General features: G+C 47.6%; 6 protein-coding genes across 6 annotated transcripts; 1 reads left to right on the forward strand and 5 right to left on the reverse strand.

The window, feature by feature from the left end:
- Position 1: 1 nt before the first annotated feature.
- Positions 2-4596, forward strand: BDR25DRAFT_352877 (uncharacterized protein; the record flags this gene model as incomplete). Its single annotated transcript, XM_033695074.1, has 33 exons — positions 2-18; positions 62-72; positions 114-363; positions 401-544; positions 570-601; positions 663-735; positions 774-836; positions 888-902; positions 944-1081; positions 1114-1231; positions 1266-1451; positions 1491-1525; positions 1582-1671; positions 1774-1982; positions 2035-2052; positions 2088-2243; positions 2307-2380; positions 2420-2431; positions 2488-2518; positions 2569-2643; positions 2696-2809; positions 2845-2935; positions 2994-3152; positions 3217-3260; positions 3288-3435; positions 3494-3545; positions 3575-3663; positions 3709-3906; positions 3968-4090; positions 4128-4184; positions 4230-4350; positions 4392-4420; positions 4482-4596. The coding sequence occupies 33 exons, from the start codon at positions 2-4 to the stop codon at positions 4594-4596; spliced, it is 3087 nt and encodes a 1028-aa protein (XP_033550294.1).
- A 419-nt stretch (positions 4597-5015) lies between these two features.
- On the reverse strand, positions 5016-5649 carry BDR25DRAFT_312516 (uncharacterized protein; the record flags this gene model as incomplete). Its single annotated transcript, XM_033691303.1, has 3 exons — positions 5016-5270; positions 5437-5499; positions 5596-5649. 3 exons carry the CDS (start codon positions 5647-5649, stop codon positions 5016-5018), a joined length of 372 nt encoding a protein of 123 aa, XP_033550295.1.
- A 552-nt stretch (positions 5650-6201) lies between these two features.
- On the reverse strand, positions 6202-7000 carry BDR25DRAFT_219186 (uncharacterized protein; the record flags this gene model as incomplete). Its single annotated transcript, XM_033684953.1, has 2 exons — positions 6202-6371; positions 6427-7000. The coding sequence occupies 2 exons, from the start codon at positions 6998-7000 to the stop codon at positions 6202-6204; spliced, it is 744 nt and encodes a 247-aa protein (XP_033550296.1).
- A 554-nt stretch (positions 7001-7554) lies between these two features.
- On the reverse strand, positions 7555-10754 carry BDR25DRAFT_302343 (vacuolar protein sorting-associated protein 35). Its single transcript, XM_033689773.1, has 7 exons — positions 10571-10754; positions 9881-10515; positions 9303-9831; positions 8778-9252; positions 8182-8727; positions 7987-8133; positions 7555-7936 (listed from the first exon to the last, which is right to left on the reverse strand). Exons 1-7 carry the CDS (start codon positions 10702-10704, stop codon positions 7775-7777), a joined length of 2628 nt encoding a protein of 875 aa, XP_033550297.1. The 5' UTR covers positions 10705-10754; the 3' UTR covers positions 7555-7774.
- Positions 10755-10953: 199 nt separating this feature from the next.
- On the reverse strand, positions 10954-12007 carry BDR25DRAFT_302344 (uncharacterized protein). Its single transcript, XM_033689774.1, has one exon. The coding sequence runs from the start codon at positions 11936-11938 to the stop codon at positions 11192-11194; it is 747 nt and encodes a 248-aa protein (XP_033550298.1). The 5' UTR covers positions 11939-12007; the 3' UTR covers positions 10954-11191.
- Positions 11968-14279, reverse strand: BDR25DRAFT_352882 (uncharacterized protein; the record flags this gene model as incomplete). The annotated part of the gene is made up of 19 exons (XM_033695075.1): positions 11968-12156; positions 12212-12226; positions 12270-12348; positions 12443-12484; positions 12525-12598; positions 12630-12687; positions 12728-12830; positions 12869-12967; positions 13036-13097; positions 13149-13220; positions 13281-13548; positions 13584-13665; positions 13731-13774; positions 13827-13837; positions 13864-13894; positions 13947-13990; positions 14028-14065; positions 14149-14210; positions 14258-14279. 19 exons carry the CDS (start codon positions 14277-14279, stop codon positions 11968-11970), a joined length of 1395 nt encoding a protein of 464 aa, XP_033550299.1.
- Between the last annotated feature and the right edge of the window lie 27 nt (positions 14280-14306).

The raw sequence follows: 14306 nt of genomic DNA on the forward strand, positions 1-14306 counted from the left end.
TATGCCCACAGTACGAGGGTTTGTATAGATTAGGCGTTTAGCGGCACGGTCCACCGACGAGTCCAAGCTGGTGTAAGCACCGCTTAGTTTTCGCACGAGTGGATGTACTCTAGGCGCACTTCAATCCTCTTGCGCCTGCTATCGTCGTATTTTATCTACAAACATGGTTTGCCTGATCTTGGCTCGTGGTGATTCGCTTCGAGGAGCAAACGTCCTTGGTCCAAATTCGAACGCGAACCCGACACTCTCACCAAGAGATTTCGGTTCTAAAGGGAAGAAGGATCCCTTGTCAGCGACAAACTTCTATACCGCTACGCAGGCAGCGGCCAATCTCCAAGTGCCGATGGTGAGACGAGTCTGGGAGTAGGAGCCAACGAGAGGCAGGCACCATGCGGCGTAGGGCGGGCAGCAAATGTGCCGACCATTCCAAACCATCACTTCTAGATGAATGTGGATCTGGAGCAGATGGCAGGCAGCGTCCTGATTCCCGGCTTTGCGTTCGAAAAGCATCTGGTGCCTCCTCTACGCCCTTGCGCTCCATAGCGTAGCGTGGACGCACAGACTGACAGACTGGCACTATCACCGACCGTCATCGCCCATCGTGAGGCAGCCATTTAATAATCAAGTTCTTGCGATACCATGTGGTCGTCGGTCGTGCACAGGTCGCGAAATCATGCTGGAACTCCTGCTCAACGATAGAGCTCCACTCGGTCTCATTTCCGTGACCCAAAAAGTGTCCCAACTACCACGAATGCCCTATCGATTGACTGAAGACCTTGGCGAGAACTAGGAACGGATACAGCGGTCGGGACTTTAGCATCTGAAATCGCTGATCTGTAAATGGCCAAGGACGCCAAGGCTAGCCTCACCTGCGTACAGTGCTTAAGAGATCATAAGCCGAAGTAGGGTGAACAAATCAGGTGGGCGGAATCGAGGGCTCCAGTCTTTGCGACAGCATTCTCCGCACAAGGACGCAAAAGTATCCCGACTTCTTGGAAGTTTCGTTGACATCACCGAGGCCGTTGACGCTTTCAACTCTTATCTCCGAGGGTGTCAACTGCGGTGATGAAGAGCGAGCTCGGTATGTATAAGCGAGGGACTGCATTAAACCAGAAGACGGAATCCCCAGACAGAGATTACCACTTCAGGATCTCTTGGGTTCCAAACATACCATGTTACCAAAACATGTGTGAAGATGCGAAACGACCAATGCCGAGGCAGAATGCGCAGAGTATAAAAGGGGCAAATGCTAGACCACATGGTAGACTCCCCCGGCTTCTTTGTGGGCCCAAGATTGCTGGAGGCTTTGGTCTCTTCTCTTGGATATCGCAGCGAGACAACACTCAAACGACGTCGTCAATGGGACAGGTGTCTCAACATTATGGATATCAATAACATATCCGCCACAACCAGTACTCATATATGGGAAGTCCATGGCGAGAATTCTCCACGTCAAGAGATCTGAGCAGCATTGAATTCACCATGGGGAGTCTGGCCTAAGCGAACTTCCCCCAGTTACCTCCCAGTGCGGCCTTCCACGATCCTAAAGCTATGCTCCTGTTTCAATGACTCGGGATTTAGATCAGAAAATAAGCCTCTACTTAATGATGCGTCGGGAAACTCAGTCTGCGATCCTGCGGTTCGACAATGCGCAGAAGTTAAAATTTATGAGTCTGAAATGAAACCGCTGCCATTTCCTCTAATAGAAATAAGCGCTCCAAGCTGAAAGGGTAGTATTATTGAACGGTAAAGACTGACATCCTGACTGGAAAGTTGGAAATCCATTTCAACCCATATATTTCGAGTTTCAACAGCTGTAGCGACATCTGCGGACAAAGAATTCGTTAATTATGGGAACTTCTCTAGTGATAAAAATATTTTCGGACATTGTCTTATGCTGTCTGATAGTTTTACGGGGACTTGGAACCAACATTTCTTAAATATGTACGAGGATTTGCCGGAGAGAAAGACTTCCCAAAGGAGTGAATAAAGAAAGCTTATTTTTAAATCATGGTGCCCAGACGTGGGAGCTAGAGCTGACCAAAATGGAACGTACGAAAACATGACCACTTTTCGTTGGATCTGAGATGGATATAAACACTTTTCACAGTTCATACTCCTCCCACTCCTCACGATACGCTACCCTGAATTACTAAAAAAGCCCATGGAAGAATACGATGGATTATGTCGTTGGGCTGCGGAATCCTCGACCTGCATAAAAAATCAGTTCAAAAAGTCCATGGGTTCCGCTCACAGGAAATGTCTCCAGTATCACTCGTTTACTTCTAACAAAAAACTCGAATGAGAGACTGAAGCACGCGGCAAGCACACTGAAAGATCTAGAACATATCGACTAAAACTTGCTTCCACCAAAAGATATGTCGGGTTTTGAAATTAAACATTCCTCCCCACCAGGAAGATATCAGCAAAGGTGGACCGGGATGTAAATAACAAAACTATGAGTCGATGGCTCTTGTTCGCCGGAAGAATTATGAAGCCAAACATATGAGTGGAGCCGGTCACCATGTTGCAGCAATTAAAAAAAAAGCCAGGGGCAGGGGCGTGCAGGGCCCGGCCCATCCAGCTTCTCGAAAAATACGAGAATCATCTTGCATGTCGGCAGTGCACTTCGCGGGCTTCGTCGTCCTGTATCACCATTCTCCAGTTTAGGTATAAAAACCCGCTTTTTCTTGAGAACCACCCTCTCTCTTCAAACGATTCGGCTCTGTGTTGTCCGGGACTCGACATGCGTTAACTCTCGAAGTTATGTGGGGAATCTGGAATGCGTTTAGCAACATGGAATGTCCATGTATGAAGGGTCAATGGACGATGTCCGATCCATAGTTCCCACATTCCAGAAAAATGGCTCTTCCAAATTGAGACAAACTCCTGGAGTAAAAATCGAAAGTTCCCGTGTCATGGGCTCTCGGAATCCGTCTGTGGCTTTGAAAATTACCTAGTAGGATTGCCTATGAAGGATTGTGTTGTGCTAGTGGTTTTAAAATCTGTTTTCGTACTCTCGTGTGCTCCGGTTTAGAGACTTCGGACGATGTTGAGAGATGGAAAGATCATCAAAATCATGCTTGCGAGAGAGCTTATGGACCCCTACTGCGGAGGTGGGTGAATAATGAACTAAGATTTACTGATGAAGAGTAAGGTCTTGGCCATAAAGCAATATTAATCTCTAAAATATTGATAAATGTACTGCGAAAGAAGACCTGAGGGCGGAGGACAAGTCTCTAAATCCATGGAAAAAGGCGGTGACAAGATCCTGTGAAATATTTCAGGACCTAGCCAACTCGCCGACTTCCCCTGGAATACGAACACCTTAATGGCTCCTATTTTCGTTCTTACCGCGAGCTCGAACGATCTTTGCACAGTTTATCTCTTCCTTGCTTTACTCGTTGGAGGACCCAGAGGCCCCCTTCCTGCTTAGTCATCCACAATTCATTCCTATAACTATATGACTATTGTTCGTTGTATTCCTCAAGAGTCTTGCATATTCGCCACTCTTTATTCTCAAGAGTCCTGGAAAATGGACACAAGTTCCGGTATGAGCTAATGAGAATTTGAGTTGGAGGGATGGAATGTTGTAATTTTGAATGATGATGATTTTCATCACATATACTTCATGCTCCCTATGCCATATGCCCAGAACCGCTGGTAATGATATACCTAAAGATTTGATGTAAAGATTTGCTAGAGAAGTATGCCATGTGTGAAATATGCTCTTCCCACTCCTCCAAAATTCCTAGAATATATATCTCGAACTTGTGCCAAAATTTCTAGAATAGGTACCATATGCTTTAATTCAACTCAAACTGACTTGCAGCCATCTAGAAGACAATACAATATACAAGGCCTTGTGTTTGAACTGGTGGCCAGGGCCCTTATATCAATTCCTAAGTTCGAAAGCACCTCATTACCCTAGTATTTAAGCCTTAAATGGAGTGTTTCTTTCCATCAGATGGTGTCTATTCAAAACCTATGCCGCTAAAACTCCTCGTTGTCTTAGAAATCATATTCACAGTGGCGTAAGCTTTGAGATTACAAATTTGATACTCGACTTTCACATATGTAATTACCGTAAGTTGTGCAGATACCTTTGGTGCGTGGGTGAGTTGAAGAGTCCAGTCTAAATCGGCGGTGGTCATTATCAACAGTTCGCGGAATATCATCAAGGCGTTGGGAATGCCTTGATATAACTTTGTTGTTCCTGTTGTCAAGAGTAACGCGCAGGCCACAATCTCGAATCTTTCACCTTTCATCAGCGACCTACCGTACCAAGCTATCTCTTTCACTCACCTCGCCTTACCTCTCCCGCTCAACCATCTCTACCTCTACTTTTCCGTCTCTATGATATCCTCTAAATACGTCTATATATACCCAAGAGTCCTGAATATTTAATCACTAACGAAACGTAGATAGTAAGCTTACAACTTATCTCCACAACTGTGTGTCTCTCCACAAATGCGCGCAAGTTCAAGCCATAGAGCTGCCATGTCTCTCATCTCTTATCCCGCAAAATGTGTGTCTCTCCACAAAAATGTGTGCAAGAGTTCAAGCTGGCTTAATACGCTCAAGCTGGATCCCTAGAGATTCAGTGGCAAAAGGTCCGTGTGAAGGAGCTTTTCCACAGGCGCCCGTTCCCTGTCTTTTTGTACCTTTTTTAAGTTTTTTGTTTGTGTTAGAATGCAGGTTTAAAGATTTTATGAGGAGTTAATATAGTGGGCTGTGAAGATGAGAGATTGAGAGGTGCATTAGAGATTACGGAGGAGTTTATTAGTTGAGCAGTGTCTAAGAAGATGGAAGGTTGAGTACATGGACGGAGAGATGATTTCGACACAATTAGTAGAGAAGTGTGCAAGAGAGACAACGGAAAATTGGAGGAAGAAACTTGCCAATCAGCCATCAACACTACCTTCTCAGACCTTCACTCAACTGCGCAAGCATCTCACACCCAACCTCTCGAATCCAACTCTCCCTAAAAAAACCCCTCCACTCGCCCCTTCCACTCATTCTCTCCACTCGCCCTCTTCAACTCTTCTCTTCAAATCCCTCGCAAACCCCGCATACATCTCATTGACACTACTATGCATCGGCCAACCAGGTTTAAACATCACCGACAGCCAGCCCGTATGATCCTCCCCATGAATAAACGTAGTACCTCCAGGAGTGACCTTGCTTTCCTGAAATCCGTAGTAATGCTCACCTCCGACCGCGCCGAGCCGTGAGCATCCAATCCAACGGAATTCGGTAGGGTTGTTATGCTAGATGGGGAGTTAGTCACGAATTCTCCGATCACTGCGATGGAAAAGAGAATTGAGGGGAGGCGGAAGACGGGAGGGGCACGTACAATGATAGTAGGGACTAAGTTCATCCCGGGGAAGCCAGCACGCAGTGTATCTCCTTTTACGAGCGAGGAGGCGGGTTTACCTGCGGGAATTGTTTCGATGTAGCGCACGAAACTGGTGTGCCATTCTTTGTAGCGAGGGAAATCTAAGAACTACGGAGCAGGCGTGTGAGACGAGAATCGCATACGTCGAAGTCACTTGGGCCGGATTGTGCCGGAAACGCAAACGGAAATGAGCTTACCACTGCTCGGACATCCTCAGGCGGGGCTGCGATCTCAATTTCGATGTGGACCATGATTGAATGCTAGTTTAGGGTTCGAGAAAGACGTGCATGAGAAAGAACTGAGAGATGGGAGGTGTTTATGTTGGCGAACGGCCTGGTTAATTCCGGACGGACAAAATTCAGACTGTGAAAGCCATTGATATAGCGCGACAGGATTATGTGCCTGTCAGCCCTGTCATCCTTTGGCTTCGATGTTTCGGGACTCGTTGAATCGCTAAATGTCTATCGTGTATGGAGGATAAGATGGATCTCGCACTTAGCGCCCCAAATGGCTAGTTCCGAGATTCAACCCTCAGCACTTAAAATCCTAAGAATACAAGGTAGAGAAGCCACAGATACATGGAAAATTTTATGAACGGCTTCTGGGCTGTAGGGATTAGACTCCTAAGTCTCCGCTGCTCTTATATCTATATCACTGCACCATGTAAGTAAAGCGTTACCACAAATCCCTCAGGGACAAGATAACATTACTCACTTTATTTGGAACAGAGATAAATACGGTCATTCCAGAACAGCCTCAAAAGCTCGCATGTCTAACACACGGATCTACTGTGTATACTACAATTATGTTGTTTTGGGGTTCTTGGGTGTTTTTGGTTTTCGTTTTCCAATATCCCACCCCCAACCACGAAGCGTCCTGACCACCTTCGGCGTCAATGCTGCAGTTAACGGTACCCGAACGAAGATGAAAGACTTATGGATCACAAATGCGAGCGCGAGCTGCGTCCAAATTGCTAAAACGCCTGAATTAGCAGGATGATTACAGTCAAGGGGAGCATGCAGGCTTACTAGCGTCGCCCTTTGCCTCGGTTGCATCCTTTCTTACCTCTTCAGCAGCAACCTCGGCTTGCGCGGTACCGTCTTTCTCAAATAAATTAGGAAATGGTATGCGGATGATATCCTTCGCTGCCCCCAATACTACATGTTCCCAATGCGCTATCCTTTCTGTTCCGAGCGATTTTACAGCGAGGAAGCAAAATGGAAAGTCCAGCACCAACAGTGCAAAATATACACCCAGAGAAGCATACCCATATTCTCTCGACAGTTTCCGTAGACGCTGGGAGAGGGAGGGAGCGGGCTGTGGGCTACCTAGATTGGGAGTTGGGTTTGGAGAGGGCTTGGTACTGTTGTATCGGTGGGGAGCCCTTCGAAAACGGGCGAAGAAGGATGGGAGGTTCTGGTTCTGGGTAACAGTGCACTGTTGGATCTTTGGTTGTGATATTGATTGCCGCAGACATGAGGAGGAGAATCGTTGTGATGGCCGCGTCAGATTGGCAATGGCCGATGTGAAGGGGGGCCAAATTAGTCTCTCAGTCCCGAAAGACCGAACAGGGATGCGGGACACAACGCGAAGAAGCTTCATTGGCAATGCTCCTCGAGTGAGTTAATGTACAGAAAGAACTCGAAACTAGCTAGAAGGTTGTAAGAGGCATTGTTTACGCATCCATCGTCATCTTTACGTCCTACCAAGCCTTTGTCCGACCTCCGGCTGCCATTTCTTACCGCCTTCTTATTTTGATTAGCGGCGGAGGTGAATTGCTTAATGCCGACTTTATCTAATCCCCCTCGCAACGTCGCTGTCCCCCCCTTCACCTTACTTAAACCATGGCATGACCGATTTATCGTCGTACACCGAGGCAAAGAAGACAGAAATACTTGAGGCCAACAGATACAGGTCCAATGTCTTTGCTGTCTGCTCTTCCAAGACCTTAGACTTCGTATGGTTTGCCCTTTTGGCCTTGGACGCACATTCCCCAACTTGCTGTACTCATCTAGGAATGCAGAGTAGCTTGCCGAACTAAATCTTCTAATTATGCTTAAACTACCTCGTCGCAAAGATAAGTTGTGGATGGTAAGTACTCCCCTGCAGATTGGATACAGGTTTTCCTTGCGCAAGTGGCTAGCGTTGGGTTGACAAACTCGCTGAATGAACCTAGCTCACAAATCCCTCCCTAGCCCTTGGGCTTCAACATATACTATCACATTCTTCAAGACTATCACAACATCCATAAATTTACTAATTCCCAACACCAAATCTACAGGGCTCAAAGACGCTATGCCCAAAAGACTCCTCGCAAGTAACTATACAAGGAGTAGTTCAAGTAGAAGAAGGAAATGCCTCCAATAATTCATTCTCCTATTTCGAGGTCGTCACAACGCCTTCATACTCTCTGCTCGCGATGTAGTCGAGAGTGCGCTGGAAATGCCGCCGCGGGTTCTCAAGAGAGGAGGCATTCTCGTTAGATTGGAGGTTTGAGTGGATGAGCTCGATGAGGCCGTTCAGGTATTTTGTTGTCACCTTTGTGTGTTAAACACTTCATTAGATAGTAGAATGGGAATATGGCTTACAGCATCGTTCTCTTGGTCGAAGTAATATACGTATCGGTTCAGAATCTCAACGAAGAGCTCGACAGATACTGCAGCGTCCATACAAGCATCAGCGACACGGAGCGCGCGCTGCAGACACTCAAGTACTCGCTTCCCGTCGCGGTAGAGCTATAGGAATCAGTCAAGCACCCAAACATAGCAAGTCAGCAGACGTACATTCTTCGGATCCTCCTCGCCCAACGCTCTTATCTCCGTTGCCCACCATAGATGGCTCGCAAGGTAGACAGCACGACATTGGTCAGGTTTCTTCAGCAATTTGCTGCCATGTAGAGCACACTTTGTAATTAGAGTGTCGTAGTTCTCCTTCCCGAAATTCCGAGTCGTATGTAAGGCACTAGCAACAACACACACAGCCTGGAACTGTGCCCTCGAATCGCTAATGGCCTCTTCATATATAGTGAATGCCTGAGCGAAGAACTCGTAGGCAACTTCTTCGAAGCCCGTTTGATCAGCGATTTGACCGCAACCGATGAAAAGCCTAAGAGACAGGTCCGCAGAACCTGCAACACGGGTATACAGTGTCGAAATTGCGCTATGCATGAACTTGTACAGCGCGGAGGATTGTGAAGACCAGTTGTCCTCGAAATGCTCACGAGCTTTGTAGCGCCGCGCGAGTTTGAGAGACGCAGTGATGAGTGCAGGTGTAGTGTACTTGACGCGCTCGTTGCCATCTACGAAGGCTTTTCGGGCCGTCTGGAGGAGCTACGAAATATGTCAGTCAAACTTCTAAATTCGCCAGGAATAAAACGTACTTTGAATTGAGTGTCGTTGTCCGTGCCATGAATGAGATGTACTATTCGAGCAAGCCACCCTTGCTCTTCTATCGTTTCGTCCGTCTCCATTGCCTTCCTCTGAATCGGGCCCCCGGGATAACTGGTCGCTTGCTGGATCCCCTCTCGAATTAGGACCTTGAGGATTTCTAGCACGCTTTCCAGGTTCTCCACAGAAGTGATTGGAGTCTGGTTCCGAAGCAGACTTCGAGCGACCTCACCGGCTACCGCCCGACGAGTAGGATAAGGCTGGGAGTGCAAAAGAGGAATAAAGCTTGGCAATGCCAACGCAGTGAAAAGAGAGATGTAGGTTTTGATAGGGGCAAGGAGAAGACTCAAAATCTGGCTCTGGCATGCTTGCGAATGCAGGTCAGCGCTGTTGGCGTATTCTGATACCTTTTCGTTTGCGAAGGAGAGAACTTGGTCGACATAGTCAAGTCGCTCGGGATAGACGTTTCTGCCGGGATTAGCTAAGTTATGGTTAACTAGAGACTAGGGTTAACTTACAGGGCAAGATTTGTTAGCGAGACCAACAATCCAATAGTGTCTTGGATTGTTAACCGTTGCATCTTTACGAGGGTCACAACCTGTTCGTGGAATATCTCGAACAATTTCACGTTCTTAGGTATTCCACGTGATTTTTCGATCTCACCGTCTAACTCTTTGGTTTCAGTCTCGTTTTCGGGTTCCACCACTACCGTCGTAGAGGATGTTGTCGACGCCTCCTCCGCGCCGGCATGGGGCTCTTCGAGGCTGTTGCCATTCGGTTGTGCTGTTTTTGATACCAGTTCTTCGGCTTTCCTCTCTTTAGCTATCCTCAATTGCTCCATCAGCTTCTCAATTGATTCTTCTTCATTCTTCTTGCGTTGTTCGGGGGTTTCTGTCTCCGACTCCCTCTGTGCATACGCAGCCAATCGGTCCATCAATCCAACGACAATAGCCTTGACGTTTACATGCGGGTTTAATCGAGCGGTTGCGGAGAGAAATTGATCGAGGGTGTGAAGGTGAAATTCGTCAGGGAAGACCTGAGTCACCACTACACTCAAGATTAGCCAATTGCCTTGGAACCGATGTGTTGACAGTACCTTCTAGCAGATATTCTTGCGCCAAGACATCCCTACACTGGACGATCTGCTCCAGCAAGGGATTCAGGATTTTCTTGTAGTTCTCCAGATCCACCAGTTGGCTCAGTCTAACCAGATTGCTACCTACGAGGAGTTGCAGTTCTTGGCGCTCCTTCGTCCTCTGTTCCCGCTCTCTCGAATGTCCCTGATGCTGTAGTCGAACCCACAACTTGTTCATTTCCACGAAATTCGTGAGAATAAAGCTAATAGAGTCTTGGAGATTTCCTTCGGGGCCATCGCCATCGCCCGTGGGGAGGCAGTCCCGTGCTTGACCAGCAAGGTAATACCGGAGGAATAGACCTCGAATAGGATGTTGCACCCCGCGGCTCATCTCCATCATATCCTTCATGATCTCCTTTACCGGCGCATCTTCAATGGCCATGTAAACGGTGCCCACTGTGACCATGAGATACAGGCGGGGTATAATATTTCCTGCATACTGAACAAGCTCGTACAGATCGGCGAGGTGGTTCACGGGGTGGTTATCGCGGAGGTAGACGGCGAGATGGCGGAGAGCGTCGAAGACGGCCATGTACAGCTCGTAGTACTGCTTAGGCCCAAGGCTACTAGTTCGCAACTCCGACACCAATGTAGAGCTATGCACACAATTTGTCATCATCTCTAAACACTTCGCGGAAGCTGGTGGCGTACCTGCACTTGAGCGCATCCATCAACTTCCCGGGTGTCTCCAGGCATCGCCGCATGAGCATCGTCTGCTGGCGCACGACGGCCAGGGCATCTTCAAGCAGACGAGCCTGGTCTTCTACCGGAGGCGGCGACGCCATTGCAGGTGGTGAACGAGTGGATTCCGGGGTGGGTTGAGCTGGAGGATGGGGGTAGAGTTGCTGCGAGACCCGCATGCTGCAAGCTTGCCGTCTTGACGTGCGCTTACCTAGCTTAGCTGTGGCTGAGTGTGGCGCACCTGCCCGACGACTGGACCAATCTCGCTGGCCATACCATAGCTCGAGCAACGGTATTTATACTCTTTTCTGAAAATAATTATTAAACATTTGTCTCATTTTCTATCATCTATCGTACATAACCAATGCTGCTATATTTCGAGCAGCCCTTAAACATTACGCGCCGTCCCAATGCAGTTCATTCTAAATCATTTACCTTACCGTGATTGCCCATTACTCATGCATCATCCAATATACACGTAATATGTAAACTCCCTATACCTATACAAAAAGAATTCCTATGCAGGATGTTCCACGTTTCAGTTTATGTCCGAGAAATTTATGTCCATTTGGACCCGAACACCAACTTCATTTACAGTATCCAGGCTCGTCGTCGACCGGGGATTTGGGTGTGATTGTAGGATGAGGCAGATGAAGCGTCCAGGGTAGGTAGAAGAACGGAAGGCGTTGAAAGGGCGGTTATCGTTGGTGTCCTAATTTGAGTAGATGTCGAGTTCAGGACAGTGGTCACCACAGTCTCAAATGTCTTCACTGGATAGCTTGTGTGCCACAACCCATTGTCGTAGTACTCGGTAGGGACGGCTTTGGTGGCAGTGATGACGACTGTAACAATGCTAGGTTCTCCAGTCTCAGTGGGGTTCCCGGAAGAAGTAGGGGGCGGCAGAGGGGGGCTCTCTGGAGTCGAGGCCATAGCAAATGAGATAGTGGGGATGCTCGAAGGGCCAGACGATATCGTCTCCGGGGCTTCAGAGGTTGGGTCCGGGGTCAGATGGAAGGGTTCACCCCACGTCGAGAAAGAGCTACTCGAAGATTGTGATGTGGTAGAAGCGGGTTGGGTCGAGACGACGACCGTAGTGACCTTGTCCGTTACCGTCGGGGCAACGTCTGTGACCCTCACTGTTTTTGTCTTAGTCGTTTCTTCGATGACAGTTGTCGCTTCTTGGGCAGCGGTGGATCCTCCGTCAACGTTGACGATTGAGTAAGACTTCGCGCGGGGGACGAGATGGTTTTGGGGTTTCGAGGGGCCATCGAGGGGTAAGGCATGCGACAATGTTGAGAGGTAGAGAGCCAGAACCGAAGACACAAGATTGAACAGCATATCGAAGTGTATTCAGGGTGGTTCGCGATCTACAAGCGTGTTGAGAACGTTCCTTTGATTAGGATGCTGTGAGTTTGACCGAGAAGGGTGAAGGAACATGAAGGGAAAGACAGGGGAAATTCATATATGGAAAACATGACGGCAATGGGTTGGACAAGAATTGTGATGGCAGGAAATTCGATGGCTGGAGTTTCACCATCTGGAGGTTGGGCGTTGGTCTGTGCGTCGGGAGATCGACGCCAGGGTTTTTTAGCGAAACGCCTCATGGCAGACCATTCCCTTTCCTCCCTACAGTACCCAATTCGAAAACTGATTAAATTCAGCCCTCCACTTTCGTACCCGCAATGACCTTTGCCTTTGGAACAAATATTATAGAGGAAGGAGGTAATGTGGAAGCAGAGTTACGATGGCTGCAGACCCGGCCACTGCCCTTCCTAAGCCTTCACCTTACCTATTCTTTCATTTTCATTTCAACATCACCATGCACTAAATCAGCCTCATGACGGTTGCCAATACAAATATTTGACTGGTTCTAGGGATATTGGTCTTTTTTTTCACTATCAATTCGTTACTCTTTATTACTTACTCTCTATCGTCTACAACACTCCCGTCGGGCCTCCTGCCGTGCATGTCGCAACTGGTCGCCCCTGGTTCAAAATGCTATTCTCATTCGGTGGAATGAACTGTGCACAACGACCAAATTGATCACATTCGCCATCATCATTCCTACAAGGATCTCAATTCTGGTCCTTCAGAAGGTTGAGGGTAGACAATGAGCTCATAACTTACCCAACTGTGCAGGCTACCCCCGCATTCCCAAAGGTCTGAGATCCTTTGCCGCTAGCGAAATTACTGAATGCATCGTCTCGGAGCGCAACTTTGACAGGAGTATCTGGTATCGGTCCTAGTAAATCTGTTGGTAAATTGGACGACTGAAAGTACACGGGCCATATGCATACCAGCTAAAGCATAGCCCATTGCGAGAGCAAAGGCAAAAGCAGTAGCCTTGAGGCAAAGCATTATCGGTTGCTGTGTTGATTGAAGAAATAAAACTTGTAAGTTATTTTGGATATATGTGCCGATTATGAATTACCGACCGGCGGATAAGAAGAGGGTTTCAAAAAGAAGGCTGGTAGTTTGAGAAAGAATACTATCGATTCTGAGCATAAGAGCCTCGACGAGCTTGCTACTTATACTTCCATTCGATCACCTATGTTGTCGAAGTGTGCAAGGAATCGTCTCGTTCTCTCCATCATGCACTAACGCCAAGAGCCTGATGAGACTCCCTCGAACATCACCTCACACTGTTAGGCAACAAAGTAGGTAAAAGAAACTAGGCTACGTCCTACCTGAGGTCGGCTTGGCGACGAAGAAAAAAAGGCCGACTTTAAAGCCTGAGGGGTTTCGGCCTCGAATCAGTCGCAGCACACCGGATGCGGGAGTCGAAAGTCCTTGGCACAATGGTCTTACAGGAGGTGACAGGTGAGAGTATTGGGATGCGGTTTCGAAGCTAGGAGGTACCCTTGAAGGCTGGAGAAAATTTGGCGAGGTGATTTGAAACTCGCAAGCTAATCCCTGGTAGCCCCACTGCTTCATCATCCCGTTCTGACCTTGTCTAAACGAGATCATCTTGAGATGGTTTTACAAGAGGTCATTCGATTTTCCAGGGTATGATGCCTTATTTCTGTTTGAATGCGGGCCACTTGGTCACTTGTCTCCCTGCTTTTCTGACAATCACCAGGTCAAACCAATACCAGTATAGTCCTCAATATAGCAGATAGAAACACAAGACCAAGGGATCGAGATAACTTACCAAACCCAAATTCATTGTGAAAACTAATTTTCAGTCTTTCCAATAAGAGTTAGCTCCCCATTGTAGTTCTGGAACGCGGATGTGAACTTGGATGGGATGAGGCTCGCGTCACCCCATGTCCATGCAGAGATATCGGGGATTCCCTATTTAGCATTAATTTCAGTGCTTACTATTTAAGTCTTTATATAAAATAACTTGCATTCTTGGGTAGAGCGAATGCAGACAAGTTTAATACGAGTCTGTCCCAGAGATCATCGCTCAGTTCCAATCACTCACGCTGGCTGCATCAAATTCCAATAATCTTCTTCAAAGAACTCATCAGATCCTTCGGATCCTTAATTGCTGTCCTAAAATCCTGGGCTGCGTCATGGGCTGCTAACGAGCAATATCTAGCGACATGAGCGAGAGCAAATGTGCCACATTGGTTCATCCACCTTAGTACCTCATTGACATTTGTACCTCAATTGCCTAAGCATCAAAGCAACACTGGAGGTTTAATTATTTACCGAGTAGGAGAGAGATTTTCATTTCGAGATGGTAAGGAAGTGTGGATGC

The sequence above is a fragment of the Lindgomyces ingoldianus genome (assembly GCF_010093535.1).
Source record: "Lindgomyces ingoldianus strain ATCC 200398 unplaced genomic scaffold BDR25scaffold_9, whole genome shotgun sequence".
NCBI lineage: Eukaryota > Fungi > Ascomycota > Dothideomycetes > Pleosporales > Lindgomycetaceae > Lindgomyces > Lindgomyces ingoldianus.

Coding starts and splice junctions, on each gene's coding strand:
- BDR25DRAFT_302343 (XM_033689773.1), bottom strand. CDS start 10,704: ATGGCGTCGCCGCCTCCGGTAGAAGACCAGGCTCGTCTGCTTGAAGAT. Junction 10,516..10,570: donor ATGGATGCGCTCAAGTGCAG/GTACGCCACCAG, acceptor TTGTGTGCATAG/CTCTACATTGGTGTCGGAGT. Junction 7,937..7,986: donor TCGACCAAGAGAACGATGCT/GTAAGCCATATT, acceptor TAACACACAAAG/GTGACAACAAAATACCTGAA.
- BDR25DRAFT_302344 (XM_033689774.1), bottom strand. CDS start 11,938: ATGCTGTTCAATCTTGTGTCTTCGGTTCTGGCTCTCTACCTCTCAACA.